The 16610-nt window shown below is 43.5% G+C and overlaps 2 protein-coding genes across 2 annotated transcripts in view; both read right to left on the reverse strand.

Annotated features, from left to right (window-relative positions):
• The window catches only part of LOC135215822 (facilitated trehalose transporter Tret1-like), a 51309-nt gene extending 42942 nt beyond the window's left edge, over window positions 1-8367 (reverse strand). Inside the window, exon 1 of the mRNA XM_064250773.1 lies at window positions 8297-8367. Coding sequence (XP_064106843.1) covers window positions 8297-8367 — 71 coding nt within the window. The remainder of the gene's footprint in view (window positions 1-8296) is intronic.
• Window positions 8368-8536: 169 nt separating this feature from the next.
• On the reverse strand, window positions 8537-14726 carry LOC135215823 (rab3 GTPase-activating protein catalytic subunit-like; the record flags this gene model as incomplete). The annotated part of the gene is given in 5 exon segments (XM_064250774.1): window positions 8537-8769; window positions 9089-9293; window positions 10056-10192; window positions 10398-10620; window positions 14546-14726. Coding segments are annotated over 5 exon segments (979 nt in total), but the record flags the coding sequence as incomplete, so codon positions are not given.
• Window positions 14727-16610: the final 1884 nt, after the last annotated feature.

The following is a 16610-nucleotide window of genomic DNA, read 5'->3' on the forward strand; positions in this document are numbered from 1 at the left end:
ACGTCCGTCACACCCGCGGCCGAAAGCAAAAGTGATTCTTCACCCTCTCGGGCGCGCGGCGCGCGCACGATCGGACAAGCAGTTAACTACCGTTTCTCCCCTTGTTCGAAGCTTACGACCGTCCCAGCTGCCGCTAGTTACCTTCCTATTGTTAAAGGACCGAGGGTTTGTATTACGTATCGGAACAACTTGTTGTTCTTCCTCGGAAGCAGGCGCCGAGCGCGGAGCGCGAGAAGAAGAACGATCACAGGATTTCTTGGGTTTCTTCGCCTCCACCGACGATTCTTCCGGGAAAACCTCCGGACTAGAAGCCAAAGGACTGCAGGGAGCCTTCCAAGCACTCTTCAACGGGCGCGACACATCCGGGGAGTTCCAACCTCTCTTTGGAGAAGGAGAAGACGAAGAGGAGAAGCATTGGCGTAGGAGCTCCTTCTTGTAGCGATCCGAGGCAGCCTGGGAGCATACTTCAGGATCTGCCGAGGGGACGCCTGACCAGTGGGGGTTCTCCCTAGCCCTCTTGCGGCTTTCGACTTTCCTACTCCACTGGAACTGGAGTCTGGAAGAGGTCTAGGCCTAGAGGCACTAAGGATCCGGTCAGACGCACCCTCCATAAACACTGGGGACACTGCACTGATCACTAACACTCTCCTTACCTTCCAACTGACGAATCTTCTGATCCATAGAAAGAATCGTGGCTCTCAGAGCTGCCGCCTCCGAAAGCGAATCTTCGGCTTCGGTGCGGGGAGCAGGGGCTGCAACTTGGGAAGAAGGTTCTAATTCTACGTTAGTATTAGGATCCACATCCAACTCACTCATTCTAGATCTACTAGAACTTCTAGAGGAAGCCTTACGCACTCTATCACGTTCCAACTTCCTAACATAAGAAGAGAGAGCCTTATATTCTTGTTCATTCAATCCCTTACATTCACTACAAGGGTTAGCAAAAGAACATTCATTCCCCCTGCATTTCATGCAAACCTTGTGAGGGTCTACCGAAGCTTTCGGCAACCTCACCTTACATCCTTCATTCACGCAAACCCTAAACAAAACCGAAGTTTTAACTACTGAATCTAGGTCAGACATCGTTAAAGAAAATCAAAATCAAAATCCAACCGGTCCACAATCAGCGTATGCCAAGCCAAACAAAGCGAATACGTCACCAAAAGAAGTCCAAATTAACTCCAGGCAAGCGAGAATCGAAAAACTACGAGAGGAACCGACAACAGTTGTTATCGTTCCCGCGACAGAGAAAAATCTGACAAGCAAACGGGAGTGGTTCGTACATCCGCCACCCAGCGGCGGTTAAGGTAGACCCCCACCTGACCTACCTGTCGTGTGCCGCGAGATTTGAAATTCTGTCGGGAACGTCGGAGACTATAGCTAAGTATATATCTGTCAGGGAAGTTCATGTACAAAACTACTTTTTATCAACATAAAAATGATATTGTTATGATACAATAAAGTTTGTTCATACTTACCTGGCAGATATATATATGGCTGTATTTTCTGAAGTCCGGACAGAAATTCAAAAACTTCCGGCACACACAGTGGTTCGACCAGGTGTTAGTACCCATTCCCGCCGCTGGGAGGCGGGTATCAGGAACCAGTCCCATTTTCTATTCATAATTTTTATTTCCACTGTCCCCTGAGGGGAGGTGGGTGGGTACTTAATTATATATATCTGCCAGGTAAGTATGAAAAAACTTTATTGTATCATAACAATATCATTTGTTCATGAAACTTACCTGTCAGATATATATATGGCTGAATCCCACCGTTGGAGGTGGGAAGGGACAGAAATAGAAGGATTTTGGGAAACAAATGCATGCAGATGATTTTACATCTGGTCCACCCTGTTAGCATTGCTGGCTTCGTGGTTATGCCCACGTAAGTGCTGTTGTGCTACTAGAGTTGCAGCGAGGTAGAGACCTATATAGCTGGTGCACTCCAGATGATCTGTCAACAGGGGCGAGACCACGACGTTGACTAGACCATATTGACCATACCCATGAGGGCTAAGAAGTAAAAATAAAATATATATATAAAAATCTTTTATATCACCACCTTGACCAACCTAGCCAAAGTTAAGGTGTGTTAACTAAAGCTTAAGAGTTAAGAAGTCACCGTTGTCGGCGACCTCAACTACTAAATTAAGAGCTCTTCCTAACCATTTTCTACAGGATAGGATGAGTGGTACTACTTGCCCCCAAGAGTTGTGTCTGCAGACACGTATGGCCCTAGCGAGCAGCAGATCTCATATGCATCTTCACATCTCGCAGGGAGTGTGAATTGAACACAGAGTTGCTTCGCTAAAACATGGTACTCAGGATGTTGCTGAGTGCCATGCTCTGTTGAAATGCTTCCGAGGCCGCGCCCTCACCTCGTGAGCATTCAAATCAAAAGATTTCAAATCTTTGTGCCAACACAATGAAGGAGCTTTTTTGAAAGAACTCCTTAACAATAAAGCCAGGGTGTTCTTCGATATGGGCAAGTCTGGTCTTTTCGGAACACTGCAGATTGTCCGTACGACTTCGACTTTCTTGAGTTTTTATGTAGATAAAACTTGAGAGACCTGACAGGGCACAGGACTCTCTCTGGCTCCTGCCCAATAACTTGTGCCATCCTTGATTCCAAGCTCCTGGCCCAGAAACAAGACGGGTTTCCATTCTTTAGGCCACAACGGAAGGCTTAGAGAAACGCACCGCCTTGTGTTCTCTAATGCCAAAACTTCTGGACGATGGCTGAAAACCTCACTAACCCTCTTTGTCGTATCTAGGGTGGTTAGAAAAGGGCCTTCCTGATCACGTGCAAGAAGTTAACAGGTAGGAGATGTTCGAATGCTTTGACATCAAGAACTTCAGACTATGTCTAAGTTCCATATTGAAAGCTTCGATCTGGGACATGCACAGTCAGTCAGTCTGTACTAAAGTCAGGTGACCGACCAGTTGACCAGTCAGACGCATCAAGGACAGCAAGGCTGTACCCTGAAGACCATAAGGCACTATTCTTCGCTGAAGGATGAGTGTCTGGGACTGCCTGGGCGATTCAAGCTAAGCAAACTTGTGGTAATGAACGCAACCCAACGTCGTTAGTGAATCAACTCCTGAGGCCACTCCTGACTCGAGCTTCTGGTGCCAGGAGAAAGGAGCGAGGAGCAAAAAGGCGATTCAGTCCCGAAGGACGAATGCCTGACAGTCCAACCTGGTCTCATGTTAAACGATCATCGGGGGTGTGTAAACGCAACCGACTTCGTCAACAAAAAGAACTCAGGGCTACTATGTGTCTCCTGATCTCGCACGAGTGTCTGACTCCGAGAAAACAGGTGAGACAAAAAGTAGATGGTGAGCGAGTTTCGAGGATTCCACAGAACTCAAAGATCGTGAAGGGCTTTGTTGTTGTTTGACAGAAGCAAATCTCTGAGCCCAAAGGGCCGTCAACAACATATTTGCGTATTCTTAATAGTTGTGACTGCCAGCTTATCCCATTCTTCAAATGGAAAGGGAAGACGGCAATCTTATGCTGTCAACATCTCGATAGTCTGAACGTAGTCAGACTCAGAGCGGAGAGGTTATAGGTACCTTTCGTGTTAAAGTAGACCGACTCTCTCGGAAAAGGTCCTTGAAGGACGTGACCTCTGTGAATCTAGGATCTTGAAGGCCAACATGGGGCGATTAGCGTCATTGTCGCTCCCTGTGATGGTATAAATCATCTTATTACATTTCCTAAGCGTTTGAAAAAGGGGAAAAAAGACTAAACATCCATCCCTGTTCAATATCATAGCGAAGAGATGTATGAAAGGACGTCCCTAAAGTCTCCATAACTCTCAACATACTTCTAAAGAAAGATTCCACTCGGAAGACAGTAGTTGCTGCCGTCGATCGAGACGATTCGTACGGACTTTTGCAATCCTGTAACGAACCTCTAGAGGATCGTTACATTACTACGTCTGTTGTTATAATAGGCTCTTTCCTCGTAAAACCCGAACAGGGACCGAGAGAAGATACTTCCTAAGATATGAGAGAGCTGTGAAGTCAGAGTTGATAATGGACCACTGGTTCCAAAAAACTCGTTTCCAGGACTGGAGGGACGACAGAAGTTTGCTTCCACTTCTTTCAGATTATGATCCAGGACATCTGAAACCCTCTCCAGATGTCGGCACCTTCTTTCTATCACCTCAAGTGATACTTAACGCACCGAGAGATGTTCAGAATCATTCCTAGATCTTTATAAAATTTCAGTTTCCCGGTAGGAAAAAACTGTAGAGGTCTGAATTGCAGTCTATTCAGGGAAACAAACTTCTTTAGGAAGGAAATGGTCCCCAGCAAGCTCATCCATTCCCTCACACAGTATGTTTACTTCCCTAAAAAGGCTGCGCTTTGCCTAAGCAGGAGAGCATATAATAGTGAAAAGTTGCGGTAGACTCGTAGTCCTATACCGTGCGGTAACGAGCACCGAAAGGAGTAAGCGATATCTCTGAGAACATAGTAAGGCAAAACGAATGCAATGTTTATTCATTCATGTAAGAAATCCCCTCAATCTTAGGCTAAAGTCCGTGATTGTAGGGCAGAGATACAGTTAGTCAGTCAATCCCCGCAGGAGAGAGAGAGACTTAACTGCCAGCACAGAGATACGGTTAGTCAGTCAATCCCGCGAGAGAGAGCGTAACCTACAGCGCATGACAGCGAACGAGCTGGTACTGCCTCGTTTGGACTGGCGGAGAGGACAGTGACAGCAGCAGCTTACGATCGTCGTCCTCTTAACTTTATGCCTGGTTGCCAGCTACCCTATTCTACAAGAAATAGGTCCGTAATTTTTAGCATAAAGAGACTCTCAAGCTGGTATATTTCAGCGAAACAGAAAACGCTAAATATATAGATGCGTTTGTGTCGTCATAACACTACCATACAACGGTAAAAGATAAATCGGAAACTCCTGGAAGGCTGCAGGGAGTAACGATTAAATGCCTTAAATTAATAGACAATAGACCTCTCGGTTGCCATCCGAAGAGGTAACTACAGCAAGCGTATATGACTTGAGCCAACCAGTAGTAAAATAACGCAAGGCAAAATATGATATTATATTGCAATAAAGTTTTTTCATACTTACCTGGCAGACATATATACTATAGCTGAATTCGGAAATACAGCTACATACATATCTGACAGGCAAGTTTCATAAACAAAAACTCAAGAGAATTGAAGCGGACAGCTCAAGCTTCTTATGTTATTGGACATAAGCGTTCATTGACGTAGTCTACAAGTCTATTTCTTGTACGAGTCTGCGAATGAATGAGAGCTCTTCCGAATCTTGTCAATAAGAGCTTATCCGCTTACGCAATATAAGTTAATTAGAAGTTTTGTCAATGAGAACTAACCCATTTACGGGACAAAGAGATAATTTGTCAATGAGGGGGATACCCACTTACTTGACAAAAACGATAGTATATTGTCAATGGGGGGAAATTCACTGAATTGACAAAACGTAATCCAGAAGTCGAGCATTTTATTTCCGATTCCCCGTCTCAAACGAGGAAGGGGCAAGAATCCTGTTAAGAGACGGCTTACGACAGGTAGAACGACGATGTTCAATTCGGCAGCGTAAGTCCCCGACTAGGTAACTAACAAATCTATCATCTGAAAAGCCCTTTCAGATGGGCTAAAAAGCTTGCAAAATTTATTGGCAGTATGGCAAAGGAAGTCCTGTCTTGCGCTTTCCTCCTTTTGATGAGTGCCTTTGCAAGACTCCTACTGAACGTTGCCGAGAGTCCTGACGTGCAGGACGTCGAGCTTTTCTTTTTACATAACCCATAGCTGCCTTACCGCAAAGTCTTGACTGCGGTAGAGCAAAAGAGATCTTTCCTTGAGCTTTCCATAACTCCATCCAATCCTGGACTTTACGAAAAGCAATATTACTGACAAAGACCTCTATAATTCACGAAACCCGTGGTCTTGCTGGGTTTCGAAAACGAAGTTGCCTTTTCACTTTAAGCTTCCTCCGAAGCACTGCTTACTTCACATTCTTCGCAGCGATGTAGAAGGGATCACCGAAGTTAGGTAAAAAAATCTTTAGGCCCAAATCAGCTTGAAGACTTCAACAGAAACGTTCAGCCAGGCGACACACCTGGCGTGCGCGCTCGGCGTCCACGACTAACAGCGAGCACGCTCGGCGTCCATTGGCGAGCAGCGAGCACTCTCGGCGCGCGCCGCTCGGCGTCCACTGGCGAGCAGCGAGCACTCTCGGCGCGCCGCTCGCGCTCGGTATCCACTGCGTGCGCTCGCCTCGGCGTCTACTGTGCGCGCTTGGCGTGCACCCCCGCGCACGCGCCTGGCGTCCATCCGAACGTCCCGTCCAAGCCGAGCGTCAAAAAAAAAAGCGTGCAGAAAAGCGTCACGCTCCTGACAGGCGTCAATGCAAGCGAAACTGCCTTCAGGGAAGAGCATTAGACATCTGGAGAGAAAACCGACTGCACGAAGCAGTCTCAGGGTGAAGGGTTGATCGTGTGAGAATACGCGGGGCGAGGGAACGCCTTCTTATTCTCAGCAGCAACAAAGCTAGGACGTCCGCGCTCAAAAGCGTCCTGCTAATATGACTTGCTTTCCCTTTTCTCGGTGGAAAGACGTACACGAGTTCAGGCGACGTTCGCCTTCTTACTTCTCACTGCAACGCATGACGAGAGAGAGAGAGAGGACGTGAAACGTCCTCTTCTATAAAGCTTCTATTTAGAGGGCGCGAGTCCTTCCGAAAGCTCCAAACCCTGCGCAGGGAGGACGCTTCGGAGGACGAGAAGCAATCCTTCAGGATTCGTGCACGCACTTTGGCAGCCTGGGAGTAACTTCAGGTCTGCCGAAGGCACGTCAGATCGGTGGAGTTCCTCGTAACCCTCCTCCGGCTTTCGGACATGCTCTCTCCCTGTCCTGGGAGTCAAGCAGAGGTCCCGGCCTAGAGGCGAAATAAGGCCGATCTGACGCACCCTCCACTACACAAGGGGCACTGTCACTGCACTTAGCCACTTCACTTTTGCTCTCCAAAGCCAGCACTTTCGATTCTAAGTTACGAATCGATAGAGTATCAGAGAAAGGTCAATACCCTCTACAGAAACTGTTTAGGGCGACGAAGGCAACATTACAGGGTTAGGAGTAACAACTACAGAAGTAGCACTTTTCACCACAATGATAGGAGAGCGAGCACCTAGATTCCAAGATACAGATGGAATCTATAACGTAAAGGGCATTACCTCACGAGACATATTTATAGCCCCGTAGGCCATACTACAGGGTTAGGCAAAATAGTCTACAGGTAGGTTAGCCTACCCTGACTTTGTTTACTGATTAATTGCGTACATATGAATCATACGTCTTCCTTATGGAATTAGACAGTCTCACACTCCTTACATGACAAATCTCAACAAAGAAGCAAGACACATAGCCCTCGTGCATATCGAGTGCGGAACTACCGAAGCTTTCGGTAGCCACACCCTATCTTAGCAGACAACACCCTCTGAAACTAGCCTAACTGATCAGATATACAAAAATGAACATATTCAAACAATTTAAGATAGCGTATGCCTAGCCACAAATCCAAGTCAATAAATCAAAAGACAATTAGGATATTTAGCGGCCATGAAGTTTCCAAAATCCTAAGACGGAGGTACTGAAACAGGTGTTTCCAGCACCGGCGACAGAAAAATTATGAATATGAAAATGGGACTGGTTCCTGATACCCGCCGCCTCCCAGCGGCGGGAATGGGTACTAACCACCTGGTCGACCACTGTGTGTGCCGGAAGTTTTTTGAATTTCTGTCGGACTTCAGAAAATACAGCCTATATATATTCGGACAGTAAGTTCATGAACAAAACTGATTTATCAAACAGATTTAATACATAACTATCTATATGAAAAATTTGACCTGGGGTCATGTTAAATATAATGCTAAACCACTTTATTTAGCATTGGCATCATCATACATAATTTAGTTTAACAAAATTATTCATAAGGCTTGCCTAAAGGATTTATTGCTTAATGACCCCATATGAGAGTACCATTATGTGCACTTTGCATTGCACAGTGTTGATGGTACTAAAAGTTCATTACAACATCCCTTTGGCTCCAGCTACAGCTACATTGCTCCCTCCCTCTAACTAACTTAACCCTACCTTGAGAAGTGGAAACTGAAGGAAGTTAAAAGTTTGACAGCTAGGAGGGAAGAGACCAAAAGGAAATTATAAAAGTATAAGGCAGAAAGTTAATACCCCTGGGGTTAATGGGAGACTGTAATAAGCTTCGTTGTCATCTATACTGTACCAAGAAAGTCACACAGTATGTTATACCACAGCTATATGGATTGCAGTTGATAAGACACTGCTGCATTATCCCTTTATGTGGCATAAAAATGCTAATATGCAATACAAAAATAAAATAGTCTACGGTACTTACAAAGTAAATATCCAGAATATTTTCCACTGTCTTCACAATACACTGTGTTTACATTTACTTTTCATGAAAACCATAAAAAATACAAAACCTGTATTCAACCTACCATCAGTTTCTTGGCTAAATTCGGGTCCAAGAATCTGTGTGACAGTCTGGTTATTACGGCAAACGGTAAGAAATTCTAATAAATATTCTGACAAGAGACATGGAGGAGAAGCTGCTGTCACTAAACGAGCTTTCCAAATTGGTGCAGAGCCAGGATCTAAATCACTGTAAACATCACTGTCAACAAGTACATCTTCACTAACACATGGCCAAGTAGCTGAGAGGTGCAGTTCACTGTCAAAAAGGATCAAAATTAAAATAAGAACAATTATCTTTAAATTTCCAGTTATTCATTAAAGGAGAAATCAATTGCAGAGCATCTAGTATAAGGAACATGTATTTATAATAAGCAATTATCTTTATATTTTACCACATCTCTAAATTTTATTTCTAATGGTCAACTCAAGTGGCAGTTTATGCCAACAGTAAAGGATAAATTTTATTTGCCTTTAACACAAATATGTGTTTTACAATATACGGACATGTAATTATGGACCAACGCACTGTTTTCAACTGACAAGACAAAGTTTTGGTATATTTCTCTTAATCTTACCTTACTGGGTCACTTAGTGCTCCAAAAGGTAGGTTTCCAAGGTCTGAGAAGCCAACTTCTGTGAGTGTGGCATCAAAGTCAGGAGGCTGTTGGGTCCACAATGTATGAGGCCATTCAGAGAGAACATAGGTAAATCTCACAGAAACAAGGACAGGGGGAGAGGTTACTGTATACTGTAACTTGCTGCGAAATACATCCAAGAGCCCTGAAATAAATTATATTACTCAAATAACAAGGATTTGGTTAATTAAACATACTTTGAATAGGCAATTATAAATTTTGGACCTATAAAATAAAACATACATGAGCATAAATTTTGGACCTATGAAATAAAACATAAGTGAGCATAAATGACTTAAGTTACAATCAACACACAATGTTATGGTAATGTGATCAAATAAAAAAGGCCTGCTAGTTAAGTATGTATATCAAAATATACATACAGTCATCAAACATGAAGCATGAGCTATTACAATGATGTAGAAGGAAGAAAAGCTTAACAAATCCAGTCTTACTCTCAATGATTAGCAACACAAAGTCAATGCAACAAGAATTGTTCACTGTAAATATTTTTCTTTTGATCTTTATTCAAGCAAATACAGTATATAATTCTATTTTGTTGAGTATTTGCAGAGGTATTTATCAACTGTTACTAATCACTTAAACAAGATCACTGATACTCACATATACTCATATGGCTTGCCAAAAAGGACAGTTACTGATAAATATGAAAAGTCTAAAGCAAACAGATCAAAGGAATACTACAAAGAACTCGTATTACTGCTTAAAGTATGATGCACAAGGCACACTGTAAGTGGTACCTCCTACAGAGCGCATGGTATTAAAATCAAAATCAGGCAGATGAATCATCTACAAGCATCTCAGAAAACTTGAACAATTACAAGACAAAATATTCTGCATATAAAAATACTTGGTTATTTCTAACTAAAAGATAAAGTCCCTTTACCTGCAAGGTTAATAAACTGACGTGGAGGATTTTTTGTATACACCATATTGTAGTCTGTACGCACTCCAGCTCCCACACCTACACCCAAGTACATCTTTTCATGAAGACTACGTACTTGGACAAACAATGGCACCTGACTGGAAGTATTCATTATTATACAATATACATTAGTTTTGAAAATATTGCATATTGCAGCTCAGTCTGTATTTCACAGCAAATTTACACTTTTATGCAAATTTAAGTTGATTTTCATCATCATCTATAAGGTAAACATTCTAACTTACTAATTAGGAAAACACATGCAAAATTAGTTAAAATATTGCAAAATAGATCTTTCTTTACCAGTTAGTATTATTTGCAGCAATGGTAAGTGATGACAAGAGCAGCATTGCTTTTGAGGGAGACACTATTGGTTGACTAGCATTCTCTGGACAAATAGTCACGAACTCCCTCAAGCCATACCAACGAACAAGGCAATGAGCACGAGCAGGAAAGTCATTTTCTCGGTTCATGAGGTCATCTAGAGCTTGTGGAAGAACTTCAGTCTCTTCTTCACTTTCATATTCTAAAAGAAAGAAATATTTTACAGAATCTGTCAATGCTTTACAGTATACATACTTGATACTTTGATGAGTTGTTACAAGAAAACAAAACTTGAATGCCGTGTCAATCTCAAAGGACTACCTTCCTTTTTCTTATGAGCAAAGAGGTACAAAAACAAGTAAAAAATCAAATTTTTATAATAAAATAAAATCTCATTTATACTTACCAAGTAATTTTATTACCTAGAGTTTCACTTGCCAGCAGCTTTAATTTTGTAATTTGCAGTAACACTAGTTTGTGTAGGTTAATTGGCCCCGCCCACTTTCAGGGTAAGGAAGGAACAACGCAGCTGACAGTCGTCAATTTTTTTCTGCCCTATGTCCATATGAAGAGATGAGGGAGGGCTTTGCTTCATAATTACTTAGCGAGTGTAAATAAAATTTTATTTTGTTATAAAAATGTCATTTTTATTTATGTAACTTACCAAGTAACTATATTGCTGAATCCCACATTGCACTGGAGGTGGGAAAAAATGGACTTTCTATTCCCAAACATAATTGATGATATTGAGTTAGAGAATAGGAAATTGCTAGCATTGATACGTTTGTTGTTCCTTACCTCGTAAGAGCTGTTGCAGGTAGATACTGCCTCTGGTCAGCACTCATCTTAACCATGTAGGGTGTGGCAAAGTAGTCCTGACACACCTCTACATTAGTGGGAGCTTGTAGAGAGGAATAAGACTATTGGCTACCAGGCCTGCATACATACATACGTACACACATAATTGCCCCTGCCCAGGGTGTAGTACCAACAAACCAATCAACCAAACACAAATGCCTACATCAAATATTAAATTAACACCCAACCATAAAAACACTGAGACTGGTGGGTACTCCAGGTAAACCGTAACCCACCAGGCTTCCCTCAAACTCAAAACCTTTGTTCAAGGTGATGATAAGAAAGTTGCACTATTTACTACACTTCTTCCCTCAACTCCATACCAGCCACTGATAACAAACCCAAGGTACAGCAATCATTATGTGTTGTTTCTACGTCATGAAGGTAATGGGTAGCGAATATCGACTTACACCTCCAATTAGTTGCTTGTAAAATAGAGGGTAAGGATAAACTATGTCTGAAGGCTAACAAAGTTGCAATTGCTCTTACTGCTGCTACTGCACGAGCCTTGACTTTGAAGGAAGGTAAGACTTCTTCTTCAATCAAAGAATGAGATTCATTTATCAAATCTCTCGTGAAGAAAGACAGGGCATTCTTCGAGGGTGTGCGAGATGGATTCTTCACTGAGCACCAAAGATTACTTGCAGGGCATCAAATTTTCTCTGTTCTATGGAGGTAATACTGCAGGGCTTTTGACTGGGCACAGAACTCTCTCTTCCTCTTTGGGGCTCAGGATTTCTGACAGACTTTTAATAATGAGGGAATGTGGCCAAGGTTTCGCTGGGTTCTTATTTTTTTCTAAAAAGCTCAGGGTGAATGAACAATGCATCCCCTTGGGAAAATCCAATTCTGTTATCTACAGCATGTACTTCACTGACCCGCTTAGCTGTCAACAATGCTACAAGAGAGACGGTTCTCCTGGTAATGTCTCGTAACTAAGAAGAACACAGGTTCGGAATGAGGACCAGAGAGCCATTTCAAGACTACATCCAAATTCCATGAGACAGCTGCCGAATCCTTGGGTTTGGGTGTATTAAAAGACTTGATTAGGTCGGAAAAATCTGAGTGGTTGCATAACTTGTTGATTACTTCCCATACCGTGTGGAATGGCGGGAAAGCATATAGTAGATCTCTGACCAGTCTTATAGCATGGCATCTGTCACCCATGCTAGAGGATCCGGGAATGGAGGTCACAAAAAGATCTATTGAGAAGCCTCCCCCACAGTCTCCACAGGTCCTTGCCCACCAGAGGATGTAGAGTCCACTCTGTGGGGAGCAATTGCTTGCAATGGCTCAGACCATCTGATAAGACACTGACCTTACCCTGGGTGAACCAGGTCATCAGGTTTGTTTGGTTGAAGTTTGCCAAAAGGAAGAGAGAACTTGCTGCTTCATAAAGGGAGAACAAAAGAGTTCCCCATTGCTTCTGAATATAAGCTAGGGCAATTGGTGTTGTCAGAGTGCACTGTCACTGTCTGGTGTGGACTTTCTTCACAAAATGCTGGAGTCCTAAATAAATCCTGAGACTATTTCCCTGATACTTCTTGGTCATGTAGGAGAGCTCCAATCTACATCTTGGAGAGCCCCAATCTACATCTTATGTGTCAGCATAGAAGTCCGTGTTGGGACTCAAAGGAAGGAGAGACGTCCCTTCTGAAAGTCCGTTGTCTGATTTCCACCATATGAGATCCTCCTTGATCTCCTGAGATATGGGAAATATGATGGAATCTGGATGAGTTCTCCTGTCCCAGCTGGCACAAAGATAAAACTGAAGGGATCCCATATGGAGCCTTCCCAGGGCAAAAAACTGCTTCATGGAGGCTAAGGTGCAAAGAAGGCCGATCCATTGCTTGGTGGAGTAAGTATGCCGGGTAAAGAATTGCGGTGCTGTCTAAAGCCTGAAGCGTAGGGCTCGAACTGGCATATATTCTGTTGTGGAACAAAAAACCAAGGTACTTTCTGGACTTTGGATGCACTTGGATGTGAACATAAGCATCCTTCATGTCTAAAGTTGCCATCCAACTACCTCGGTGAATGGATGACATGATAGGATGACTTGTTTCTATCTTGAATTTTCTCATTTCGACGAATATATTCAAGGCACTGACATCCAGTACTGGCCTCCATCCCCCTGATGCTTTGGTAACAAAAAGAGACGATTGTAGAAACCGTCTTGAACTGTTCAATGGCTTCCTTCTGAAGGAGGAATGAGACTTCATTTGAGAGGGATGAATACCTCTCTGAGCCTACAAAGTAGGTGGTGAATGTGATGGGCGAGTTGACTAACCTTCTTTCAACACTTTCACTGTTCACTCCTCCACTTCTCTCATACTCCATCTCTCCTAGAAATGGAGAAGCCTGGCTTCTACTGGTGCATGGAGAGAAGGAACTTTACTTTTGGGGGGAAGGCTTGGAGGAAGTCTCCTTAAAAGGCCGGGATGAGAAATGAAGGTATGTCCTGGGCATAGAATGAGGTCTTGATCTGCCACTACAAAAGGGCTGAGGCTGAGGAGGAGACACCAATCTGGAATTAACTAAAGAAAATTCTTTACAGTATCTCGAAGAGCAAGCTAAAAGGTCTTGTGTACTCTTCTTTTGAAGATCCAAGGCAATGTCACTAACGACAGACTGCAGGAAGAGGTGTTAGCAATCGAGAGGTGAAAACAACAATGCTGACTTCTCAGAGGCCATGACGCTCTTTCAGGTGAACAAACAACAAAGCTCTCATTTTGAGCATGGCCATTGCAAAGTGAGAAACAATTTCTTGTGTCCCATCTCTAATACGTACCCTTATCAGTGTATGACATGACATTCATCAGATCCATGGTGACATCCTTGGGCAAAGTGGAAACTTTAATATTTTTAGCTAAACAACATCCTTGGGCAAAGTGGAAACTTTAATATTTTTAGCTAAACAACAGATCAATCTAGAAATCTTATAACTTCAAGAATCTTAAATAAATTCTTAAGAAAGTGATCTGATTCGGTAGAGGAGAATATCACTTTGGCAGAGGCGAAGGCTGACCTTCGAGAAGAATCAGTGAGCCGGGAGAAGTCTCCCTGGGACGAGGCAGTCACTCCCAGAGAAGGGGCTTCCCTGGTAACAAACGCATTATATCTCCAATGTACCAAACAAGAAGGGGGGTACACATGGGGTACACATGACGACTTTCCTTGCTCTCTCTTCTCCGGGAGCCAGCTCTCAAGATCATTAAGTCCCTTCCTAGGAGAGAATGAGAGCACCATCTTTGAAAGTTTAGTGAAGTCACTTGGCCTGTCTCCCATAAAGAAAGTCATAGCTGGGGAAGATGGAGCTGCTGGAGAGAAAAAGGCTGCATAAGCCGAAAGTGCAGAAATCTGATCTACTTCGCCAATATCACTATCTTCAGGTATCTGAGGAGCTGTGTGCACTACTCCCGTCGAGGGCTTCTTCTCAAGTAAACTCTTCATGGCGGCAAGCTGTCGCTGAATCAGGGCTAACGACAGGTCGGTAGTGTCATCAGCAGGAAGCAAGGGACGAGGAAGCAAAGCTTAAGTGGCTGGTGCCAAAGGCCTGGCATCTGTTGCCAGAACCATCTGAGACTGTGCCGAGCACTCCCTAGACCGATTAGCGAGTTCAGTTGTAACATAGTCAGGTGAATGAGAGTACTCAGCCACTAAAGAGCACTGGGGCACTAATGGGCACTCTGGTGTGTGAATGCTTGGGTCCCAGAGGGAGATCCGTCACCAAATTCAGCATGGGCGCAAATGGGAGCTCGGGTGCTACTGACCACTCGGGAGCACATGGGAGCTCAGCCATTTATGGGAGGTCGCTCCTAGAAGAAGTATGTTTCTTTGAAGAAGAAGAACGCCCTGGTGTTAGCACAAAACACTCTGGCAGAAAATGCTTTGGAGAATGCCAAAAACTATACGATGGTAGCAAGGGAATCCCTAAAACACTTACACAGCACTGCTGGATAGCAAACACAGTCTACTGAAGGCCTTTTCAGTGGCCATGATATGTCACCAAAGCGCCACTGGTGCTTCCACTGCAGGCTATAAGATTCAGAACTAAAGGACAGTTGACTCAATTCCATCTGGATCCCTTTCCAACAGCCATCTAAAGTTGCAACCTGGGACGCTACAACAGGTCCAACCGAGGGGCACCTGTTCGTGGGCAGACCCCACCAACCTCCCTTGGGCTTCCAGTATGACTGCTCTTATGGGTAGGGAAGTAAGCCGGTGACCTTTGCCTACGAGCATCTGCGGGACAAACAGGCACCTCCTCCACCGTCACTTCACCATCATTTTCACTGGTTCGCGCAACTGGGCCACCATATTTACTATTAGACCAACCTTCTGGTCAAAATTATGATTCATTTTGGACTCCACGCTGGCAAAGGGGTTGGGGTCCAAATAGAGGGAGCTGGGTAAAGGAGCAGATTGATTAGTTAAAATATTAGGAATGGGCGACAACAAAAGAGCAGGTGCAGAAATTATGGGTGATTATATATTGTATAATTGTTATTGGTATTTTATGCATTGTCGAAATAGGGTGGGTGTCCTATATATGGACAGAATGTGGTTGATTTTAGAAGGTGTCTGTTGATATATTTAAGTTGTGTTGTGACGTCATAGATAAGATGGCGGCAGCGTTGGGGGGATGCAAACAATAACATGGGGGAGAAGGAGACACGTGCGTGTGGTGTTTGGTTGGTAGGAGAGAGCTATCTGTCTGGTAGGAGTTTTTGGGTCGTAAGTCTTGTTGTGGTGTTGATCTAAGGTGACTGTACAGTGGAGTTGGAGAATGCATACAGGTGGGTAGATTATACATTTGTGAAAAGATAGTTAGGCTAGGCTAAAATTCGAACTGGTAGAAGAGCGTGGTTGATCAAAGATGCCTGGGTCCGACAGTGAACAAAGGGAGACTAGATAGAGAAGGGAATGTCCGAGGTTTAGCGGGATACAGAAGAGTACAAAGAATGGAAAGGTCAAGTCGAAGATTGGCTATTGTTGTATAGAGAAGATACAAAATACCCGGCGATAGAAATGAGAATGAGCTTAAAAGGGAAAGCCCGAGAACTAGTGGAAGGATTAGATAGAGATAAACTTAAGGTACAGAGGGTCCAAAGATAATCCTAGACAAACTAGATAAAGTCTATCTAAAAGACTCGGTAATGAAGAATTACAGCAGAATAAAAAAATACATTCTAATAAGAAGAGAATCTAGTGAAAACATGGCGGACTATTTAATTAGATACGAGAGGCAGTATCCGAGTGTGAAAGAGCAATGGGGAAAGGCACACTTGAAGGGCAAGTCAGGCTTATCATGTAATAGAGCAAGCAAATCTCACG

This window comes from Macrobrachium nipponense, chromosome 5, assembly GCF_015104395.2.
Source record: "Macrobrachium nipponense isolate FS-2020 chromosome 5, ASM1510439v2, whole genome shotgun sequence".
Lineage (NCBI taxonomy): Eukaryota > Metazoa > Arthropoda > Malacostraca > Decapoda > Palaemonidae > Macrobrachium > Macrobrachium nipponense.